The sequence below is a fragment of the Littorina saxatilis genome, linkage group LG7 (assembly GCF_037325665.1).
Source record: "Littorina saxatilis isolate snail1 linkage group LG7, US_GU_Lsax_2.0, whole genome shotgun sequence".
NCBI classification, from domain to species: domain Eukaryota; kingdom Metazoa; phylum Mollusca; class Gastropoda; order Littorinimorpha; family Littorinidae; genus Littorina; species Littorina saxatilis.
Genome location: NC_090251.1, coordinates 26,264,550 through 26,283,997, shown reverse-complemented (window position 1 = coordinate 26,283,997; position 19,448 = coordinate 26,264,550). Strand labels below are relative to the sequence as shown.

General features: G+C 42.7%; 2 protein-coding genes across 3 annotated transcripts in view; both read right to left on the bottom strand.

Moving 5' to 3' along the window:
- Window positions 1-19,448, bottom strand: part of LOC138971029 (uncharacterized) — a 417,720-nt gene that overhangs the window by 203,284 nt on the left and 194,988 nt on the right. The gene's annotated exons all lie outside the window — the stretch shown is intronic.
- Window positions 1,920-19,448, bottom strand: part of LOC138971968 (dentin sialophosphoprotein-like) — a 17,667-nt gene continuing 138 nt past the window's right edge. The window contains exons 2-8 of the mRNA XM_070344813.1: window positions 12,805-13,032; window positions 9,677-12,461; window positions 9,175-9,296; window positions 7,945-8,082; window positions 7,150-7,242; window positions 5,502-5,679; window positions 1,920-4,688 (exon numbers count right to left, since the gene is read on the bottom strand). Of these exons, the coding sequence (XP_070200914.1) occupies window positions 4,324-4,688; window positions 5,502-5,679; window positions 7,150-7,242; window positions 7,945-8,082; window positions 9,175-9,296; window positions 9,677-12,461; window positions 12,805-13,032 (3,909 nt within the window). The 3' untranslated portion in view covers window positions 1,920-4,323. The remainder of the gene's footprint in view (window positions 4,689-5,501; window positions 5,680-7,149; window positions 7,243-7,944; window positions 8,083-9,174; window positions 9,297-9,676; window positions 12,462-12,804; window positions 13,033-19,448) is intronic.

The following is a 19,448-nucleotide window of genomic DNA, read 5'->3' as shown; positions in this document are numbered from 1 at the left end:
CATATATGCAATGTACGTTTATGAACTATTGTACAAATATACACATCAATAATCATTCACACACACACACACACACACACACACACACACACACCCTTGCACAATCACACACACCCTCACACAATATCCCCATCCACACACACCAAACAAATCGTTTCTTCCAGCTTTATTGACATGAAAGCACTTTGGACAAAAACTGACATTTCCAACACAGCAGTAAATAAATATGTACAATATTGTACTGTGTCCAGTACCAACAACATCAATCATAAATAATCCGCAGTGATGTCATTCTATGGTAATTTAAAGATACCTTCCTTCCTGGCTTCACCCTTATGCAATGCATCACAAATCTAAAAACAGAGAAGACTTCTAACGTTCCTTCTTCTTCTTCAGTGTTCCAGATTTTTTTCTGGTTACGTGTGAGCTCGTTTGCTCATTTGGGTTCCCCACACTATACTCTGAGAGTATAGTCAGCTTCACTCCACTTTCGTTGGGTAGGCATGCTGGGTATTTTCATGTTTTCATAACCCACCGAACTCTGACATGGATTACAGGATCTTTTCCGTGCGCACTTGGTCTTGTGCTTGCGTGTACACACGAAGGGGGTTAAGTCACTAGCAGGTCTGCACATAAGTTGACCTGGGAGATCGGAAAAATCTCCGCTCTTAACCCACCATGCGGCAGCGACTGGGATTTAAACTCACGACCTTCCGATTAGGAGGCCGACGTCTTACCACCCCGCCACTGCGCCCGTCTCTAACGTTCCAAAATCCAAAATAAACCACACACAAACGGGAAAGGTTACTCATTGGAACGTTAGATTGTTTCGTTTAGTCAAAAACTGCACGTTCTAGTAACTAATCTTTCTTGCACTACGATGTCCTCAAGGCTTTCACATGGAACAAGAGCATCCTTCCACTTGTGCATAATTATATGTCAAGAGTGCAGCCTGCCATGTCTGTTTGTGTGCGTGTGCTTTTTTTGCGAGAGAAACTTTGCACGTGTCCGTTTCAACAAAGAAACCCCGCTCTGAACAGAAAGCAGTCGGCCTGTAGGATGCTCTTGTCCTATGTAAAATCCTGTTGATGAAATTATGAAAAAGATGGTCTAGACCGACGGAAAGAGGGTATCTTTAACCCATATTCAAGGCAGGTCCATATTTTCACGATAAAACCAATTAATGTTAAAGCTCTTTGTGGCTAGTGTTTATGTCAAGTCATTACTGAGCAACCGTAGGCAACGAAGCTTCATAATGCAAATTCATTCACTGCGCTCAACCTACGCTGAGCACTGCTGTCTTTGATTAATACCTCTCTCTCTCTCTCTCTCTCTCTCTCTCTCTCTCTCTCTCTCTCTCTCTCTCTCTCTCTCTCTCTCTCTCTCTCTCTCTCTCTCTCTCGCGCTCTCCGAGTCTCTCCACATACACGCTCACAACCAAACACCCACACGCACGCATGCACCAAAACTAATGCATCCAATGACACGCGCACACACACACACACACGCATACATACACACTCGCGCGCGCACTCAAACACACATAAGCAGTATTTACAATGAAATATTACATTTTGCAAACTAGCTTCTAAAACCAAGACAATAGATAGCAAAGTAAACTCCGGGGAAGCAAGATAGTTATGAGAATCCGTCTAATATTCCACCAAAACTCGTTTTTCTAGCAAATCAAGGTATGTATACTGAACATCATGAAACAAATGAACATTAAAAAACCAAGCTAACAAACACACAACAACATTTTTTCTAATTGAAGTAAACAACAACAAAGGCGTGGAAGAAAAACAAACATTTGCAAGATGTAAGGTTCGAGGGGCGGGAGTAGGGTGTTGGGCCTGTTGGTGGGAGCAGGGTGTTTGGGGAGGGGGGGGGGCTGGTAGGGGGGGGGGGGGGGCAGGGGGTTGAAAAGATTGTGGAAAAACTGTCATTTCCTATTTCAGTACTTGTACCTCACAAAATCAGGTCTTTAAGGACAGAGTCTTAAAATAACAGTACATTTACAGCTGATAGGTCATGCCTGAACTCCAAGAAAGCAGGGTCTTAATTTTTGTTTTAAAGCGAAGTCTCAAAAGAAAGTCTTAATAGGAGCAGGAGGGTCAACTTGAGCAAGCAATAACGAACCAAACAAGAATGTACAGCTTAATTGCGCAATTCCTTTCCGCAGATTAGAATTACCAAAACAGCTACATATCATTTCACGGGGACTGCAAAGCCGAACTCTCAACGTAAATAGACAGATAGCGTCCATCAAACAAAATGAATCCGAAATAACACAACTTGCAATACATATTTCAATGTAAATAACAACAACACAGTATTAAAAACACAATATGTAGCGAATGACACTAAAATAAACATAGTTGGTGAAAATGTTTTGTATCTCAAAAATGTTTTGTTTTTGTTAATGGAAAAAGAGAATGTTTATCATGACGATTCAACCTTATTTTATATTTAACGTAGCTGGATGAGTCTAATTTGATACACGGTGGATCGACCCGCATAGTTTCGAATTCGACCCCTTGACCTCTACTGTGATTGATTATGCATGTAAGCTGATCCAATTTAAATATATTCCGAATTCGCCTCACCCTATCCGACGTGAAAATGTTTGTACAAACCCAAAACAAACAATTGTTTACAATGCGCATCGATCGTTGCAGCGATGACCATCACTAGTAATTTCACAGATAAACACTGAGACAATTAAATGTGCAACTTCAAACACACTCGTCCGCTAACTTAATTCACACATACTGTGATTTTGCACAAGATAAAATAACATAAAAATACATAAATTTGCATACATTTCACGAATTTGCATAACTTTCATAAATTTGCATAAATGAATATATTATGAATAATAATGCGAGCAGCCACATAAACTGCAACAATGCATGTACACTATTTAAAAAGGCCCCTACCCCCATATCTTCGCCAAAAAGGAATTATGCCTTTTGACAGCTACACAGTCACATCATCCAAATGCTGTGTAAACTGAAGCAGGTCGTGATGATCCACAACTTCTCGGGGATTTTTGGATGGTGTAATACTCGTTCACACATGAACATGGGCATACCCCCTTTCCCGTATAAACTATTTAAGCAAGCCAAAACTTACTCATCTCTGCCCAAAATTTTACATGGGACAAGCATACCCTCCCACTTGGGCACATATTGACATCAACAATCCTCCTGCTTCCAATGAAGAGTGGGAATTTTTGATTTGTGTTGTTCTGTGTTGATTGAAATTCGAAGGTTGACACGGATGTCAGGTGTAAATGTTCAGTTTTTGAAAATATTCAAGCTCTGCATGGAAAAGAGAAAGGCTGTAGTTCATTGTATTGTTTGTTTGTTTGTATTTTGCGTGTTTGTGTGTTTGCTTGCAAATGGAAGGATATTCTTATATCCCACGTGAAATCCTGAGTGGATCTATGCTGATTTACTGGATGGTTTGCACGGGAAGGAAGGGATCTTAATACGATAAACAACCACCTGAACTTACATTGTAAACTGTCAACACAAAACTGTTAGGTCTACCCTGCATATACTCCGGTTTCTTTTGTGTCATGCGCATTTGGTGAAAATGGTTCTCTCGTCTCATCAAGTTAATGTTCAAATGAATACATTCAGCATGTCTCTTGCACTCATCTCAGATCCCATCTCTTGATAAATTGCATTCTTCAACAAGTTATAGAAGTTACGCAGAATGTTCCAACATGATTTCACAGCTGCAGTGTTAGTTTGATTCAATGAACAATGATAGTGGTAAGAACAAAACAACACAAATATAAATACACAAAAGGGCAAAATCAACAGATCAAAAAAATAAGCAAGGGCAAATCTTTTTTGGAAAATTGCGTAACTTCAGAGAACGAACTTTTAAGGTACTCAGACAAATTATTTAAAGTAACTTTAATATGTCGGTATTGGTACGTCCACGTGACCCTTATAAACGAATCTTCAAACTAAAAAGCATGCCAAGTAGCAAAGGCAAGTGTCTTTTATGGCATAGAATGCTCGAGTAAAAACGTACAGGTGATATTTTTTTTAAAGCCTTTTTTTTTAAAGAAAAAAATCAAAAACGTTCAGAAAAGTTCTATGTTTGTGAAAAATAAAATCCTTTGGTGCTGTTATCTTTTCATCTTTAAAACAGACTTTTCCTGTTGGGGAGTTTTCATTTTCCGTTGTCAATCTTGTGACTTTTAAGCCTCTCTTTTTCCCCTGGTATCATTTGTTCTCCTCGAACCACGCATTCCTGTTTAGGATGTAACAGTATGAATGGAATACATCTATACTGTGGCATGACTTAACTTTTTGCGAGACCATTTTCTCTACAGACAATATTTTCTTGTGAACCTGTCATGGCCTCTTTGGGAGGGACATCATCAGACGTCTCGCTCCCAAGAACCTCATTGCTTCCTCCGTTCGCCATCTTTTTCTCAAGATTCTCGATGACGTCAGTCGACAAGGACGTCTGGCTGTCACCGGAAGTAGATGCCTGCTTTTCCGGTTCCGGTGGCCGGATTTTGCTCTCTTCTTCTTCGACTTCCGGTAGCGCCGCGTGGGGTCGGGTAGGAGGGAGAAGTCTGTCGTGCACGGTCGGTTCGCCCCCTTCGTCGTCTGTTGTCTCGTCCATGTAGCGAATCTTGTCGATACCGTTCACGTGGGGGTCTGAAACAACCAAACCCGCTTGGATGCATTACTTTTGGATTGACATCTTTAAAAAGAAGTTGGAGATTGAAAAAGTAATTTTGTGAAAGTCTTCCGAGTGAGAGAGAACAACAGCAAGGACAACAGCGACGACGACAATGACGAAAAAAGAGGAGGAGAATCCTATATACATATTTAACTGAAATATTTGTCGAAAATTTGGAGGGGGGGGGTGGGGGTGGTGTCTGGTTCAAATAACTGAGATTACCTCCTCAGCAGCTGATTCAAGTTAAGATGCTAATTTTAGCTCATGGGTTGTTTGAAGTGTACGTCAGAGGCAAACACGTTCAACATTATGTTGCACGATCAAAATGGTGTGCACATTATAACGAAGACAGAACAAACACACACACAAAACGTATCCCTGTCAACACCTGGAATTTACAATTAAAAAACAATCAGAACAGGAGAGAATAAGACAACGCACCTTACAAAGCGTGACAGAAATTACCACAGTAAGGTGCAATTGTGACGAAGTCAGAACTCACAAACACACACACACATGATCCCTGTAAACACCTGGAATTGACAATTTCAACAAAATCAGGACAGGAGAGAGTAAGACAACACGCGTTACGAAGCGCGAAGAAATGACCACAGTAAGGCCGTAATTGTAACAAAGTCAGAACTCACACTCACACACACAAAACGTATCCCTGTAAACATTTGTAATAAACAGTTATTTTTGTGTGTAGAAAAGGATAATTATAACAAGACAACACACGTCACAAAGTGTCAAGAAATGACCACAGTAAGGCCCATGCAAGCACTCACCGTGGACGTCTTCTTTCGGGGGAGGCTTGCGTTTCTTGTTGACCACAGCGTACGTGTCGCCGCTAGGGGCGGTGAAGGTGTTGAAAGTGGCGGGGCTGCTGGCTACAGGGGTGTATCCTCCCTCCTTCACCTTCCTGTAGCTACCGTTGTTGCTGGATACATTACCAACCTCATCCACCTGACCACAGAAAAACATGTTGTAAAAATGTATACTTCAGCTAGCTTCAAGCTTGTCATGGCAAGCTTATCTTATTCTCTCAAAAGCACGAACCTTCTGGTCACAAACAGGACCTGGTGTTTTTTTTAAATCTAAATGCATGATGCAGACATAAAAAAAGATCGATGCAATTAAAATTGTACTTGTTTTTATAAAGACGGTAAAATCTTAAGTCTTGAGTCTTAAATGTTCGCTGGTATATACAAACATTGTGTGTTATCCAAATACATGCACAAAATCTAGTTTCGTGCAAGTTATACCTCACTGAGGAACCACTTCAAAACTCTATAAACATGATATTGCAGTTCCAGTGGACTTATTCTGATAATGGCATCTTCTTTGACAAATGAGCAATTACGTGCCCAAGATGAGTCATCTAAAAATGTCTGTATGACAAACTTAACAAACTCTGTAAGGCAGAAAACTATTTCCGGAGTCGTTTTGTCTTATCATAAAATTTGCATTAATCACAAAGTTGAAGTTATTCACAAACATCAGACACTTGGTTATCAAAAGAATAAAAAGTAAAATAAAAAAAAATAACTTGATGCAACAGACGAGCCAATCAAAACAAAACAAACAAGAAGAGCAAACGCTCGATCGAGTCACTTTCGCAGTTCTGAATATTATATGAGGCATCAGATGGACAGGAAGAAATTGCTATTCACAACACAATACAGATGTAAATAATTTGATGTAAAGAATAATCCTATAAAGTTTGAATCAAATCCGATGAATAGTTTCAGAGATATGATATTTCAATTTTTTTCCTTCAAGACATACCTGTGACCTTGAAAAAGGTCAAAGGTCACCAAAGCAGACGTCAAAGTGTAGAGGTCACTGGGAGTCACGTTCACATAAAATTTGAGCCCGGTCACTTTTATAGTTTCCGAGAAAAGCCCAACGTTAAGTTGTGTGTTGCCGAACAGAAAAGGCTAGTTATCTCCCTTGTTTTTCTGATAACGTTCGTAAAAGGCTACAGATGTAAATACTTTGATGTAAAGAATAATCCTACAAAGTTTCAATCACATCCGATGAACTTTGTCAAAGATATAAAATGTCTAATTTTTCCTTTGACGCTGACCTGTGACCTTGAAAAAGGTCAAAGGTCAACGAAACCATCGTTAAAGTGTAGAGGTCATTGGAGGTCACGACTAAACAAAATATGAGCCGGATCGCTTTGATAGTTTCCGAGAAAAGTCCAACGTTAAGGTGGTGTCTACGGACGGCCGGCCGGCCGGACGGCCGGACGGCCGGCCGGACAGACTAACACTGACCGATTACATAGAGTCACTTTTTCTCAAGTGACTCAAAAACACAACAACAAAACGAAACAAAGAACAGTAGCATTAATAAGAACAGTACACAGCCCACCAAAACAACAACAACAATTACCAACATTTACGTTAACGGCAATCATGTGTTAGTTACCTCATCATAAATGCCGCTGCCCCCATGCAAGGGACGGAACTCTATGGCCACCTCGTCCTTGCCGTCCATTGGTCCGTTACCATGTTCAACTTTCTGACAACGACACATGCACGTGCACATCAAGGCATTCAGCACAACAAGTCAAAACAGCAAACAGCTTCTTATGTCTCACACGACAGTTTCGTTTTACGTACTATTATGCAATTTCAGTGAAGTCATTGAGTTTATTATGTTATGAAAAGTTGGTTTGCTTACTCCCCAGATAAAGCAAATGCTGATATACGACGTTATATAACCTAAAACACCCCCCCCCCCCCCCCTTCCCCACCCCACACCCGCCCAACTCTAACAACCTTATGTCTGGTAGTAAGCATGCCAGAGTGAATCAACATGTTTTCTGCGGAAAAATGTCAAATGAATCGAACAATGCGACCATGCACACCCGATTAAGATCCGTCATTTCACATCTTGCATCTCCGCTTTTTGTCCGTCGTAGATATCAATATTATCGATTCACACACACACACCCATTCGCCCATCCCTTCTCTTCCCTACCCAATACAAAAGTATAAGCCAGAAATACAGAAAGGAAACAGAAATAAGAAGGAGAAAAAGGAAGAAAAAACCTCATACATAAACAAAAATAAAAATAAAAAAACAAAAAAACACGAACACAGAAAAGACAGGATGCTTCACCATAACAAAGACTTACACAAAATCACAATCAAATGAAATTGACACAAAAGCTTCTTTTTTTCTTGTTCCACATACATTCATAACAAGAAAGGTACTTACTTTCATGACCTTGAACTTTCTACGATTCTTGCAGTGTCGCGTCGTGAAGAAACCAATGGCGAACAAGGCCACGCCCCCTACAGCCACGCCCACAATCAGTGCTGTTCTCTTTTTGCTGTCCATGTCTTCTTCGGTGTCCTGGTTAATGAACACATGGATTACAGTTAAAGCATCATGATGGTGACATGTGCTGTTGGAAGTTAAAAGTTACCTTCCTCCTCCTGAAAGCTAACCCCCGCGTGCTAAAGAAAGTACCGTATAGGGGGCGAATAGGTATCAAATTGGTCTTGAATAAATTATCTGAATTAACTTCTAGTCGATACCTATTCGAAACCTCGCCAAAAATATGGTACCTTTTCAACGTCTGTTCAGAATTTTACATTGGGTACATAAGAGAATCTTTCCACCTGAACACATGTATACACAAATTCCACAGCATTGTCACTGTCGATGCAGAGTGGACAAGTGTTGCTGAATTCATTTTACAGTTTGACACCAATGTCAATATGCAAAAATAATCAGCAAAACATATACACTGCACCGGACACATCCAGGCTGCTGATTTGTGGTCAGTTTTCAAATGGAAAAAATTGCTTTGATTGCCTGTACAATCCTGGACAGATCAGTGGTGTATGACACGGGAAGGAATGTATCTTTAATCTGCAATACCCTCCTTCACTCACATGAGTCTGCTCCAGCCCCCACCAAACCCCCCTCCTCAACCCCCTTTTTATTCCCAACATTAAGGTGAAGCTTAGCTTCTTGCAACATTTCCACCGATAAAATCGTTCACTGCGTTCCCGCAGGAACTGCAAACTCAAACGTAATGGTCAGATGCGTTTTCCCCGAATATTGAGTAAAACTGTGTGAGATGTGAAGAGAACAATACAATGAATCAACTGTGGACACCCACACACGTGTAAGACAAAGAAGGAGCATATAATGAGAAAACATGTTTGCACCGATTTAGAAAGAGAGAGAGAGAGAGAGAGAGAGAGAGAGAGAGAAAAGAGAGAGAGGAAGAGAGAGAGAGAGGAAGATCAGAGAGAGAGAGAGAGAGAAAGAGAAAGGAGAGAGGACGAGAGAGAGGAGAGAGAGAGAGAGAGAGAGAGAGGAAGATAGAAAAAGAAGAGAGGGAGAGAAGAGAGGGGAGAGAGACAGAGACAGAGGAAGATAGAAAAAGAAGAGAGGGAGAGAAGAGAGGGGACAGAGACAGAGACAGAGACCTACCCCTTGGTGAGATGATTCAATTTCTAAATGTTCATGTGTTTCATTCGTCTCTTCGACCTCCGCGTCCTCGTTGTCTTTCTCTCCGATCAGAACCATCTGCCCTTCCCCGTGTCTTGTGCCATCTTGAAAAAAAAATACAGAAATCTTTAAATGCTATATTTGATCATTAGAAGAAATAAAACATGCAAATGTCAACACTGAAACTACAGCACCCATCATTCTGGACCTCTGTTATGAACACCATCTGAGATTAGCCCATTTGTTTAATGCATTCACATGGACTAATAAACCTGGCAGCGGCTTCCTGTGCAGAGTATGAATTATCTTTCCTGATAGATGTCACTTGCAAAATTAATTCTGAAAGAGAAGGAAAGCTACCAGGCTGACGATTTCTGTTATGCAGAGAACAAGTGGAAAGATCCTTCACAAATCTGCGGTAATTATACATGATTGTTTACATGGTAAGGGAGGTGTCTTCAAGCGTCAACAGAAACACACTTACCTCCGGGATGACCAGGGGTTTTCCTAGTTGTTTCCACCACCCCCACGCCAATCACCACGTCAACTCCGCCCTCTTTCTCTTCTGGCCCCGCCCCTCCTGTCACGTTGTACTCAGGCTCCTCCCCCTTGTCCCCGCCCACGACGATGCCAGGGACTTCGCCAGATCCAATGTCCACGACCTGCTCCTCAGGTGCTAGTGTTGATTCGACCTCTTCCAATGTTGGGATTCTCTGCGTTGTGGAAGGCGTTTGGGACGATTCGCCAAGTGGTACCACGATGTCAATGCTATCATCGTCGTCATCGGTTGTCGCTGGTTCTGGCGATGTTGGTGGTGGAAAGGGTGTGGATGTTTGAGCAGTATCGTCATCATCCTTGTCTTCGTCTGGTACAGAGCCAACTGGTATGACAACATCAGACTCTGTGTCATTCTTTGCTGCCTCTGGCGACGAACTTGTAGTTGGTTTCTCTTCATCTTCTTTAACATCATCATCGTCCGAAGGTGGCAGCACGATAGGTACAAGGGTATCGTCGTCTGTTTGGTTACTTGACGTTTCTGTGGACAGGACGGTTGTATTTTTGTTACTGTCAAGATCGTCGTTTTTGTCGTCGTCTAAAGGTGGCAGCACGACGGGTACGCGGGTATCGTCGTCTGTTTCGTTGCTGGACGTTTCTGTGGGCAGGACGGTTGTATTTTTATCATCGTCATGATCGTCGTCTTCGTCTTCGTCGTCGTGAGAAGGTGGAAGAACAATGGGTACATGTGTGTCGTCGTCTGTTTCGTTGCTGGACGTTTCTGTGGGCCGGACGGTCGTATTTTTATCATCGGCATGATCGTCGTCTTCGTCGTCGTGTGAAGGAGGAAGAACAATAGGTACATGTGTGTCGTCGTCAGTTTCATTGCTAGACATTTCTGTGGGCAGGACGGTTGTATTTTTATCATCGTCATGATCGTCGTCTTCGTCTTCGTCGTCGTGAGAAGGTGGAAGAACAATGGGTACATGTGTGTCGTCGTCTGTTTCGTTGCTGGACGTTTCTGTGGGCAGGACGGTTGTATTTTTATCATCGTCATGATCGTCGTCTTCGTCGTCGTGTGAAGGTGGAATAACAATTGGTACATGTGTGTCGTCTGTTTCATTGCTGGTTGCTTCAGGTGTGTGAATAGTTGCATTTGAAGTGTCATCGTCATCTGTGTCAGCAACTGGCGTTGTACCTCCTGTTGTTTCATCGTCATCGTCATCGTCTTCTCCCAGTTCATGATCGGTAAGGACCTCCGTTTTGTCTTTTTCATCATCATCATCGACGACGGTTTCGTTGACTTGTGTCTCCCCAACTTCAAGGGCAGAAGCAGTTTCATTTTTGTCATCGTCCACATCTTGTACTTCCAGTACTGGGGATGTGTCAACGTTGTCGTCGTCGTCAGAGTCGTCAGAGTCGTCTACATCTCCATGCTTATCATCCTCATCATTCTCAGCTTCTTCAACATCCGTCGTGTTTTGTTCAACAGACACGCTCTGTAAAACCGCACCAGGAATGGACCCAAAGGCAACGATTTCTGAGGTCATAGTTTCAGCAGCTGCTGCTGGAGTAGCATCTTCTTCCGGAACTATGACTGGGACTGTACGGTCAGGGCTAATCGCTGAGGAAGTTTTGTTTTCATCGTCACCGTCGTCTTCATCAACACCACCTTCCTGTAAAGACATAGGGACAGTAGGTTCGGGAGTTGGAGTTTTATCACCATCATCATCATCATCATCTTCATCGTCACCTTTTTTGTCCTCATCTGCTGGTTCAGGTGTGGTCGATGTTTCGTTTTGGTCTGGCTCTGCTTGTGCTTGTGTTACGACTGCTGGCAGAGGCGTTTCTGCAGTCTCCTCTACATCAACGACATCGACGTCGTCGACTTCATCCTCTGGTGTTTCATCGTCCTCTTCCTCACTTTTTTCGTCTGCTTCGGCATCGACTACGACAAAATTCTCTCCAGCTTCGGTTATTGTGTCAGTCTCCGGTGTTGGAGTAGTATCATCTTTCTCATCTTCTTTATCTTCGTCAGTGTCTTCAGCTTCAGCATCTCCGTCTTTGCTGTCCGCAGTTTCAGGCATTGGAGTGGCCTCTTTCTCTTCTTTATCATCGTCACTGTCATCTACCGGAACGACAGCAGCATTAAGATCGTCACCTTCGTCTGTATCGCCCTCGGCTTCTGGTGTGGGAGTAACATCGTTGTCTTCATCATCGTGGGGATCATCCACTTGGTCTGAGCCAGTTTCCTCGCCAAAGATGTAGTTGGTGTCTGGATTGGTCTGCTTCTCCGCCTGGCCAGCCGGTGTGGGTGTCTGTGCTACAGGGATATCTTTCTCTTCACCCTCTGTTAGCGGCGTCTCTCCCACAATGTCAAAACTGTCGCCCTGTACGTCACCACTTCCTTCCCCTCCTTCTACCGGAGTGATCGTCTCCAGAAGTGCGTCGACGTCATCGGATGACGTAGCTTCTAGTTTGACGTCATCGGTGACTACTTCTTCATGGATCTCTTCCCCGTTCGTGTCCACTTCGCTTCCACCCTGGTTGACGTCATTGGGCGAAGGTTTGACGTCACTAGGCGGCTTGACGTCACCGGAGGTTGGTTTCACGTCGACCTCATCAGAAAGGGTGGTGTGGTCGTCACCCTGCATCATTTCGTACATGTCTGCTACGTCACTATCCACCACCCCGATGCAAGCTGAGTGATCTTTTCCGGTCGGGGAGGAACAGGAATCGCATACGGTATCGGAGGTTCTGGTGCACGCTTGTACCTGAAACAACAGAGGAACTATTCATGTAAGGCATTGTGACTAGTGTTGGAAATCGAACATTGTCATAAGACACACTTTCTGAAAAGCTTTATATTCCGTACCTCCTGAAATACATTTCCACAAACCCACCTACAGGCACTGATCCTTTGTGCATTTAAAAGCTCATCATATCCAAATCACGAACTGCACAATGAATATGCATGGTGCTCATGTTTTCCTCTTGATAAAGATGTTAATATCTAATTTGTCGTGCAAATCAAATATCCAATATACCATGTTCTTCTGTGCACTGTCACATATATTCAAAGATGAAGCATTATGTGAAAATACAACTTCCGCCTACCTCAAACATCCCATTCCCACACGGTACGCATGGCTGACACTTCTTGTCCAGGTTGGGAAGGGAGGTAAATGTGCCTTGGAGACAACTCTTGCAGACCGTGGCCACGCCATGGAAGCAGGGCTTGGTGGCGAAGGTCCCTGGCTGACACTTTATGCAGTCAGGTTCAGGTCCATCCGATCTCTTGGACAGCAGTCTGCTTCTGTGGGGTTGCACGGAATAACTTGACACCTGGACAAAAGTAAGGAATGAATATAAGATTTGTACAAATATAAGATCTTACAAATGTAAGGAATGAATATAAGATTGTACATTTTAGAAGGAGCGTTTTGAGATACGAGCCAATGGCTAAATTGACCTGGAGATCGGTCTAATCTTATATCGGTCTACGTCGGTGTTGTAATCGTTTGAACAAGAAGAAAAAGGCAAACCCTAAGACCACAAACAAACGATATGTTTTTATTGACATTAAAATGAAATTTGATATTGAAGTATTTTTGTTAATGTATATAACGTAGGTTCCGCAATAGACAAAACTTGTGTTAAAACTGCCGTACAACTATAGGCAGCTTCAAGCAATACCAATGCAGTATCAGCTTTCAATTTTGGAATGTCTCAATACAACTGACTGTATCCGTGCGATAACATAACATCCCAATTCTTGAGAATATCTTCCCTGTTCGTGTGAACACGATCTTATTGGCCTTTAAAATGGAATGAGAGTATCCTTCCACTTGGTCACGTGCCCAAAACCTACAGTCTGAATGTTCCCTGTGCAGAGAGATTGGTTGTGGTAAATTATTCGGAAAATTGGCGTCACGAAATTAATTCAGTAAAAATAATAAAGAAATATAAATCACAAAAAAGTATTTTTCTGAATCCTACTCTGAACAAGAAGCATTTAGGCTGTACATTGTTAGTTCAAGTCAAGATGGAAACATGCTCTTATCCAGTGCCTAAGCCTTCACGATCACATATCTGTGGTGGTTTACACGAACGTTTTACAGGAAGGAGTGTATCTTTAAAGGCACAGTAAGCCTCCCGTAAACCATCACAGATACTGTCAGGCTTTTACACACATTACAAACACCCTTCCATTTGAACGCTCACCAAACGGGAACATCCTAGGTGCCCTACGTAAAGAGCGAGCAATTTTTTAAAGAATCAATTTTGCGGATTTGCTCAGAGACAATCTGACCGTGGTGCGTTTTGGCGCTAGACCTAACTTTTAAAATCTAAATAATAAATTGACAGCTTGTTACACAAACATTCTTAGATCATAAAAGAATTCTTTTTTCATCAAGACAAGATCAGTAAAATTCGAAGTTTTGAAAGTTTGAAAAAAGAAAAGCCAGGAAGCAGGGTCACGCAAGGTCGTGTTTCTCGTAGCAGGTTTATGCCTATCGCCAGTTCCTCTCAACAGTCAAAAGCCATCGCTAGAGTTCCCGTGAACCACAGCCGTTTGTTTCGTGTATAGTCAGATGTACATAATAACGTGCTATTGCAGATAAGCTCACATCGAGTCGCATTTAAATTACTAACTGACGACTTCATTGTGAAAAAGGGAAACTGGATCACACGGGTTCACGATGGCTCAGGGGTAAGATAAACCACGCAAAAGTAAATTCTTTGAAAATTGCTCGCTCTTTACGGAGGGCACCTAGGATGTTCTCAAGCGGTGAGTGTTTAAATAAAAGGGTGTTTGTTCTGTGTGTAAAAGCCTGACAGTATCTGTGATGGTTTACGGGAGACTTACTGTGCCTTTAAACTCGAGCAAGACGGATGCCTTAACATAAACCAATTAGACACCTAGCGAGAGTGGAAAAAGTCGGCAGAGGCTAGGAGAAGGCGTGGTACGAGTACCACGGCCAGCAGTAAAAAGAAAATATTTGTTTAGCGAGACCACCGCCCCAGAAAAAAGAGAGACTGTGTGGCGGAGAAAGATTGTCTTTTATGGGGATTTGGAATGAAAACTTGAAACAAGCTCCCCTCTGTCAAATGCTGACCATTGTCTGGCAATTGCTTGAATTTATAGTCCGGTAGAGCTGTTGGAAGGTGTGACTTTGAATCCCTTTACGCAATTACGGGTTTCAAAAACATGATGCCAACTGTAAATCCTCTATCACTCAACCACCCTCTATCCCGTCTCTTTTTCGCGTTTTTCTCTGGGCACGGAGATATAGAAAAACGATGTCAAGAGTAATACAGAAAGACAGAAAGAAAAAAAGAACGAACGAAAGAACGAAACAAAGAAAGAAAGAAGAAGAAAAGCACAAAGAAATTAGCATATAAACGAAACGCACAGACAAACTTGAAACTCGGAAAGACGAAGAACAGCCCGGACAAATAGACAGACAGACAGACAGACAGACAGATAGACAGATAGATAGATATATAGATAGATATCCCCACACATCTCTCCCGTTCTCGCCGTGAACAAAAAATTCTCCTTCCAAGCCCCACAACAAATTTGATCTCACTTCTAACCCTCTTCGCTTTCTCTCTGTGTCTCACTCTCTGTGTCTCTTTCTGTCTCTCTCAGTCTCTTTCTCTCTCACTCACTCACTCCCTTCCTCCCTCTCTCTCTCTCTCTCTCTCTCTCTCTCTCTCTCTCCCACCCTCTCTCTCTCCCACCCCTCCCATTCTATTTGTTCTGCACCGTTGATACCCACCCTCCCAGTGGCAGACGGAGAGCATCTGGCGAGTCAGGGGAGAGAAGCGAGTCGCCAGTGTAATGGAAACTAGGCGTCAAGCGCTACTTCAAATCTACCCTGTATCTGCTGACATCACGCTCTGATTATCCCACACCTCAAGTGTAGCATCGCTTTTTTCTCTCATAGATTTTTCTTTCCTTTAAATCAAAGTACTGGTTGACCGCGTTCGACTCGAGTCTTCAAAATAATTTCTTTCTGTTAGTTACCATGCGAATTTGTGTACAGCTTAAAACAAAACATAAGTAACAAAACAAGGCAGCAACACTATAAAAACAAACACGTTCCCTCCCCCCTCCAACTCTGGACAATATCCTCCTCCAAAACACACACACACACACACACACACACACACACACACACATACACACACACACAGCAAAAACTTCCACGAAAAGTAAACACAAAAACAAACAAACAAACAAAAGAGTGAACGACTTGACCCTCCACAAAGTCAGCCACAGAACAAGTCATCGGGTCAGCTGTAAGGCCACAAAAGGTTAGACCCATTACACAATTGTTGTCCCGAACGACAGCGAGGTGAACACCTGAAAGGTCTACGTGATGCACTGCACCATTCCACACCTATATCAACTCTCCAAACATGTTTTAATGCACCCATTTTCGTACCCCAACTTAAACATTCATTCCCATGTCATTTCCTTTAAACATTTGTTTGTTTGTTTGCTTAACGCCCAGCCGACCACGAAGGGCCATATCAGGGCGGTGCTGCTTTGACATATAACGTGCGCCACACACAAGACAGAAGTCGCAGCACAGGCTTCATGTCTCACCCAGTCACATTATTCTGACACCGGAGCAACCAGTCCTAGCACTAACCCCATAATGCCAGACGCAAGGCGGAGCAGCCACTAGATTGCCAATTTTAAAGTCTTAGGTATGACCCAGCCGGGGTTCGAACCCACGACCTCCCGATCACGGGGCGGACGCCTTACCACTAGGCCAACCGTGCCGGTCCTCCTTTAAACATGCTATGCCATTAAAGGCCCTCCACTTGGCTATCTTGCACACTTTTCGGATGAAAGATTTCTGTTATAGGTGTCACGTGACCGTCGCCGAAATAAGGGTAGCCCCAAAATTGAATTGACAAAAACGTCAGGTACCAATTAAATGATCTACCAAAACTCAGAATAGGCGCATTTTGGCAACTTTGATATAAGAGCTAGGATGAAGCCAAATCAATGATCTATCCAGAACAGGTAGTTTTCATTGCTATCTTGTTTATCTCTTGTGTTATGTCATTTCTACTGATGCAGATGTGGAGCGCATGAGCAGCAGAAAACGCGAGGTTTTTGTGTCAATTTTGAGGGGTACCATGGCAAAAAGCGTTGTTTTTCAGCAGTGACTGAATGGATTGCTTCGAAACTTTCAGGATTTCAAGTCTACATACTTTACTCATAATGTTTTTGCAGCGTTTATATTCATTGTTCTGTACAACCACTACATTTATCTTTTGAGTCTTGGTCCTTCCGTTTTCAGTATTCAACAAGAACAAAAACTGATCTAATAACAAAGGGGGGTGAGCTATGAGATGAGAGCAGTAGAAGAGAGCTATGCAAAACCTGTCTCCTGAATACGAATTATTCAAATGAACGAGCGATTTTCACCCCGAATATTACCTGCCATAGCCGAGCATAACATAACACATAAAATAAAAATGAAACTCAAAACCATCGAACGTGTGTCAGTCATCATTTTGTCGCTTGTCTCCCTTCCTGTTTGGTCAGGAAAAAAAGGTTTCTGTTTTTTTTGTTATCCAAACAGTCGAACCATCTTTTTGTTTACCAATTTAATGAAATGAGAATTTTCTTATTCACGGATAGTATCACTGAGAAGGCTAAACGAAATATTATGATCAGCCGTAATTCAGTTGAATTTGGTGGTGATGGTTGATGCGGCAGTTTTTGGTTTTGGTTTTTGTATTATTTTTCTTGTCTTCATAATCATTGCAATAATTCAACGTTCCAAGCGCCTGTGGTCTAAATCGTTTTCTTTTGGCTGGAGACCAGGGTTATCAAACATCGTGTGAACAGGCCGCTGCAGCAAGATACAGGGACATGTGGAGATCGACAAGAAGCCAAGAGAGCTGTTCGCGCGAAACAAACAAAAGACGGCTTTCTCTGCAACAGACACTGGACAAAAGTGTCTGTTAGATTTGAAGACCTTGACAAAGTCGCTTCGCGTAAAAGCAACTCTGTGATGCAGATTAGAGTACGTTTGTTGACGGCCGAAATGTTGTAGCATTAAAGATGTTACTGAAAACACGAGATGGGAGGGTGAAAATAGCATCAACAAAAAGAGAAAACAAATCGTAAAAGCAATCAAACAAACAAACAAAAAACTAATTTCACGGAAGGACGTCCAGACAAACGAACAAACACACACACACATTAACTGAGGAAAACAAACCAAACATTGAGGACGTATAAACAAACAACCAAACAACCAATTCAACTTGTAAAAACAACAAACACATTCGCGCAAGCACACGAATACGGACACACACACGCGCGGACGCACGCAAACATGCACGTATATACACATGCACACACTCGTGCACACACGCAATAAAAAACCACACACACGCACACACACACACACACACACACACACACACACACACACACACACACACACACACACACACATCTATATATATATATACGACTAGTGTCTGTGTGTCAGTCTGTCTGTCTGTCTGTGTGTGTGTCTGTGCGCGATGCGCGGCCAAGGTTCTCGATGGATCTGTTTCAAATTTGGTGATCATATTCAGGTACACCCTGGACACAACCTGGTCGATGAGATATTTCAACACGTGCTCTCGGCGCGCAGCGCTAAGCGCGCTGAACCGATTTTGTTTTTTTTTTGGTCTGGATCCACTACCAGTAACTCTTCCTTATCTTCTCCAGTGTTTTCAGCCGCGATTATCTCCCTTCCTCCGTGTGGCGTCAATTCATATTCCCGTTACTACGTTACTATTTTTAGAAGGTCACTGCACGTTACTATTTTTAGAAGGTCTCCAGTGTTTTGCGCGTTTATCTCCTTTCCTTCGTGAACCGGCGAAGCCGGCGTACACCCGGCAAAGCCGGGTCCCAGGCACAGCCTGGTATTCGGCTCTACTTCTTCCCGGCGAAGCCGGTACCCGGCGAAGCGGGTAAACGTCTAGTAATATATATTTCTACTAGATGATTACCCGCTTCGCCGGGTACCGGCTTCGCCGGGAAGAAGTAGAGCCGAATACCAGGCTGCGCCTGGGAGCCGGGTGTTCGCCGGCGCACGAAGGAAAGGAGATAAACGCGCAAAACAATGGAGACCTTCTAAAAATAGTAACGTGCAGTGACCTTCTAAAAATAGTAACGTAGTAACGGGAATATGGATTGACGCCACACGGAGGAAGGGAGATAATCGCGGCTGAAAACACTGGAGAAGATAAGGAAGAGTTACTGGTAGTGGATCCCGACAACAACAAAAAACCAAAATAAAAATCGGTTCAGCGCGCACAGCGCTGCGCGCTGAGAGCACGTGTTGAAATATCTCATCGATGAGGTTGTGTCCGGGGTGTAGCTGAATACGGTGTCCAAATTTGAAAAAGATCCACCGAGAACTTTGGTGCATCACGAACAGACAGACAGACAGACAGACAGACACTAGTCGTATATATATATATATATATATATATATATATAGATAAAACATCAGAAATTGTGAAAGAAACAATTGAAAGTCAGCAGAGACTTTCTTCCGAGATTTGTTAAAATATCTTAGAAGAGAAAGAGAGACAGAAAAAAGTATCCCTTCACAGACAGCCTATTGGGAGCATCAGACCCTCCATAAGGGGGACCGAGATTTACAATGCAAAGTCCCTTTGTGGGGGACGTATCACAAGGAAATCTTTGAATGAATCGAAACGCACGA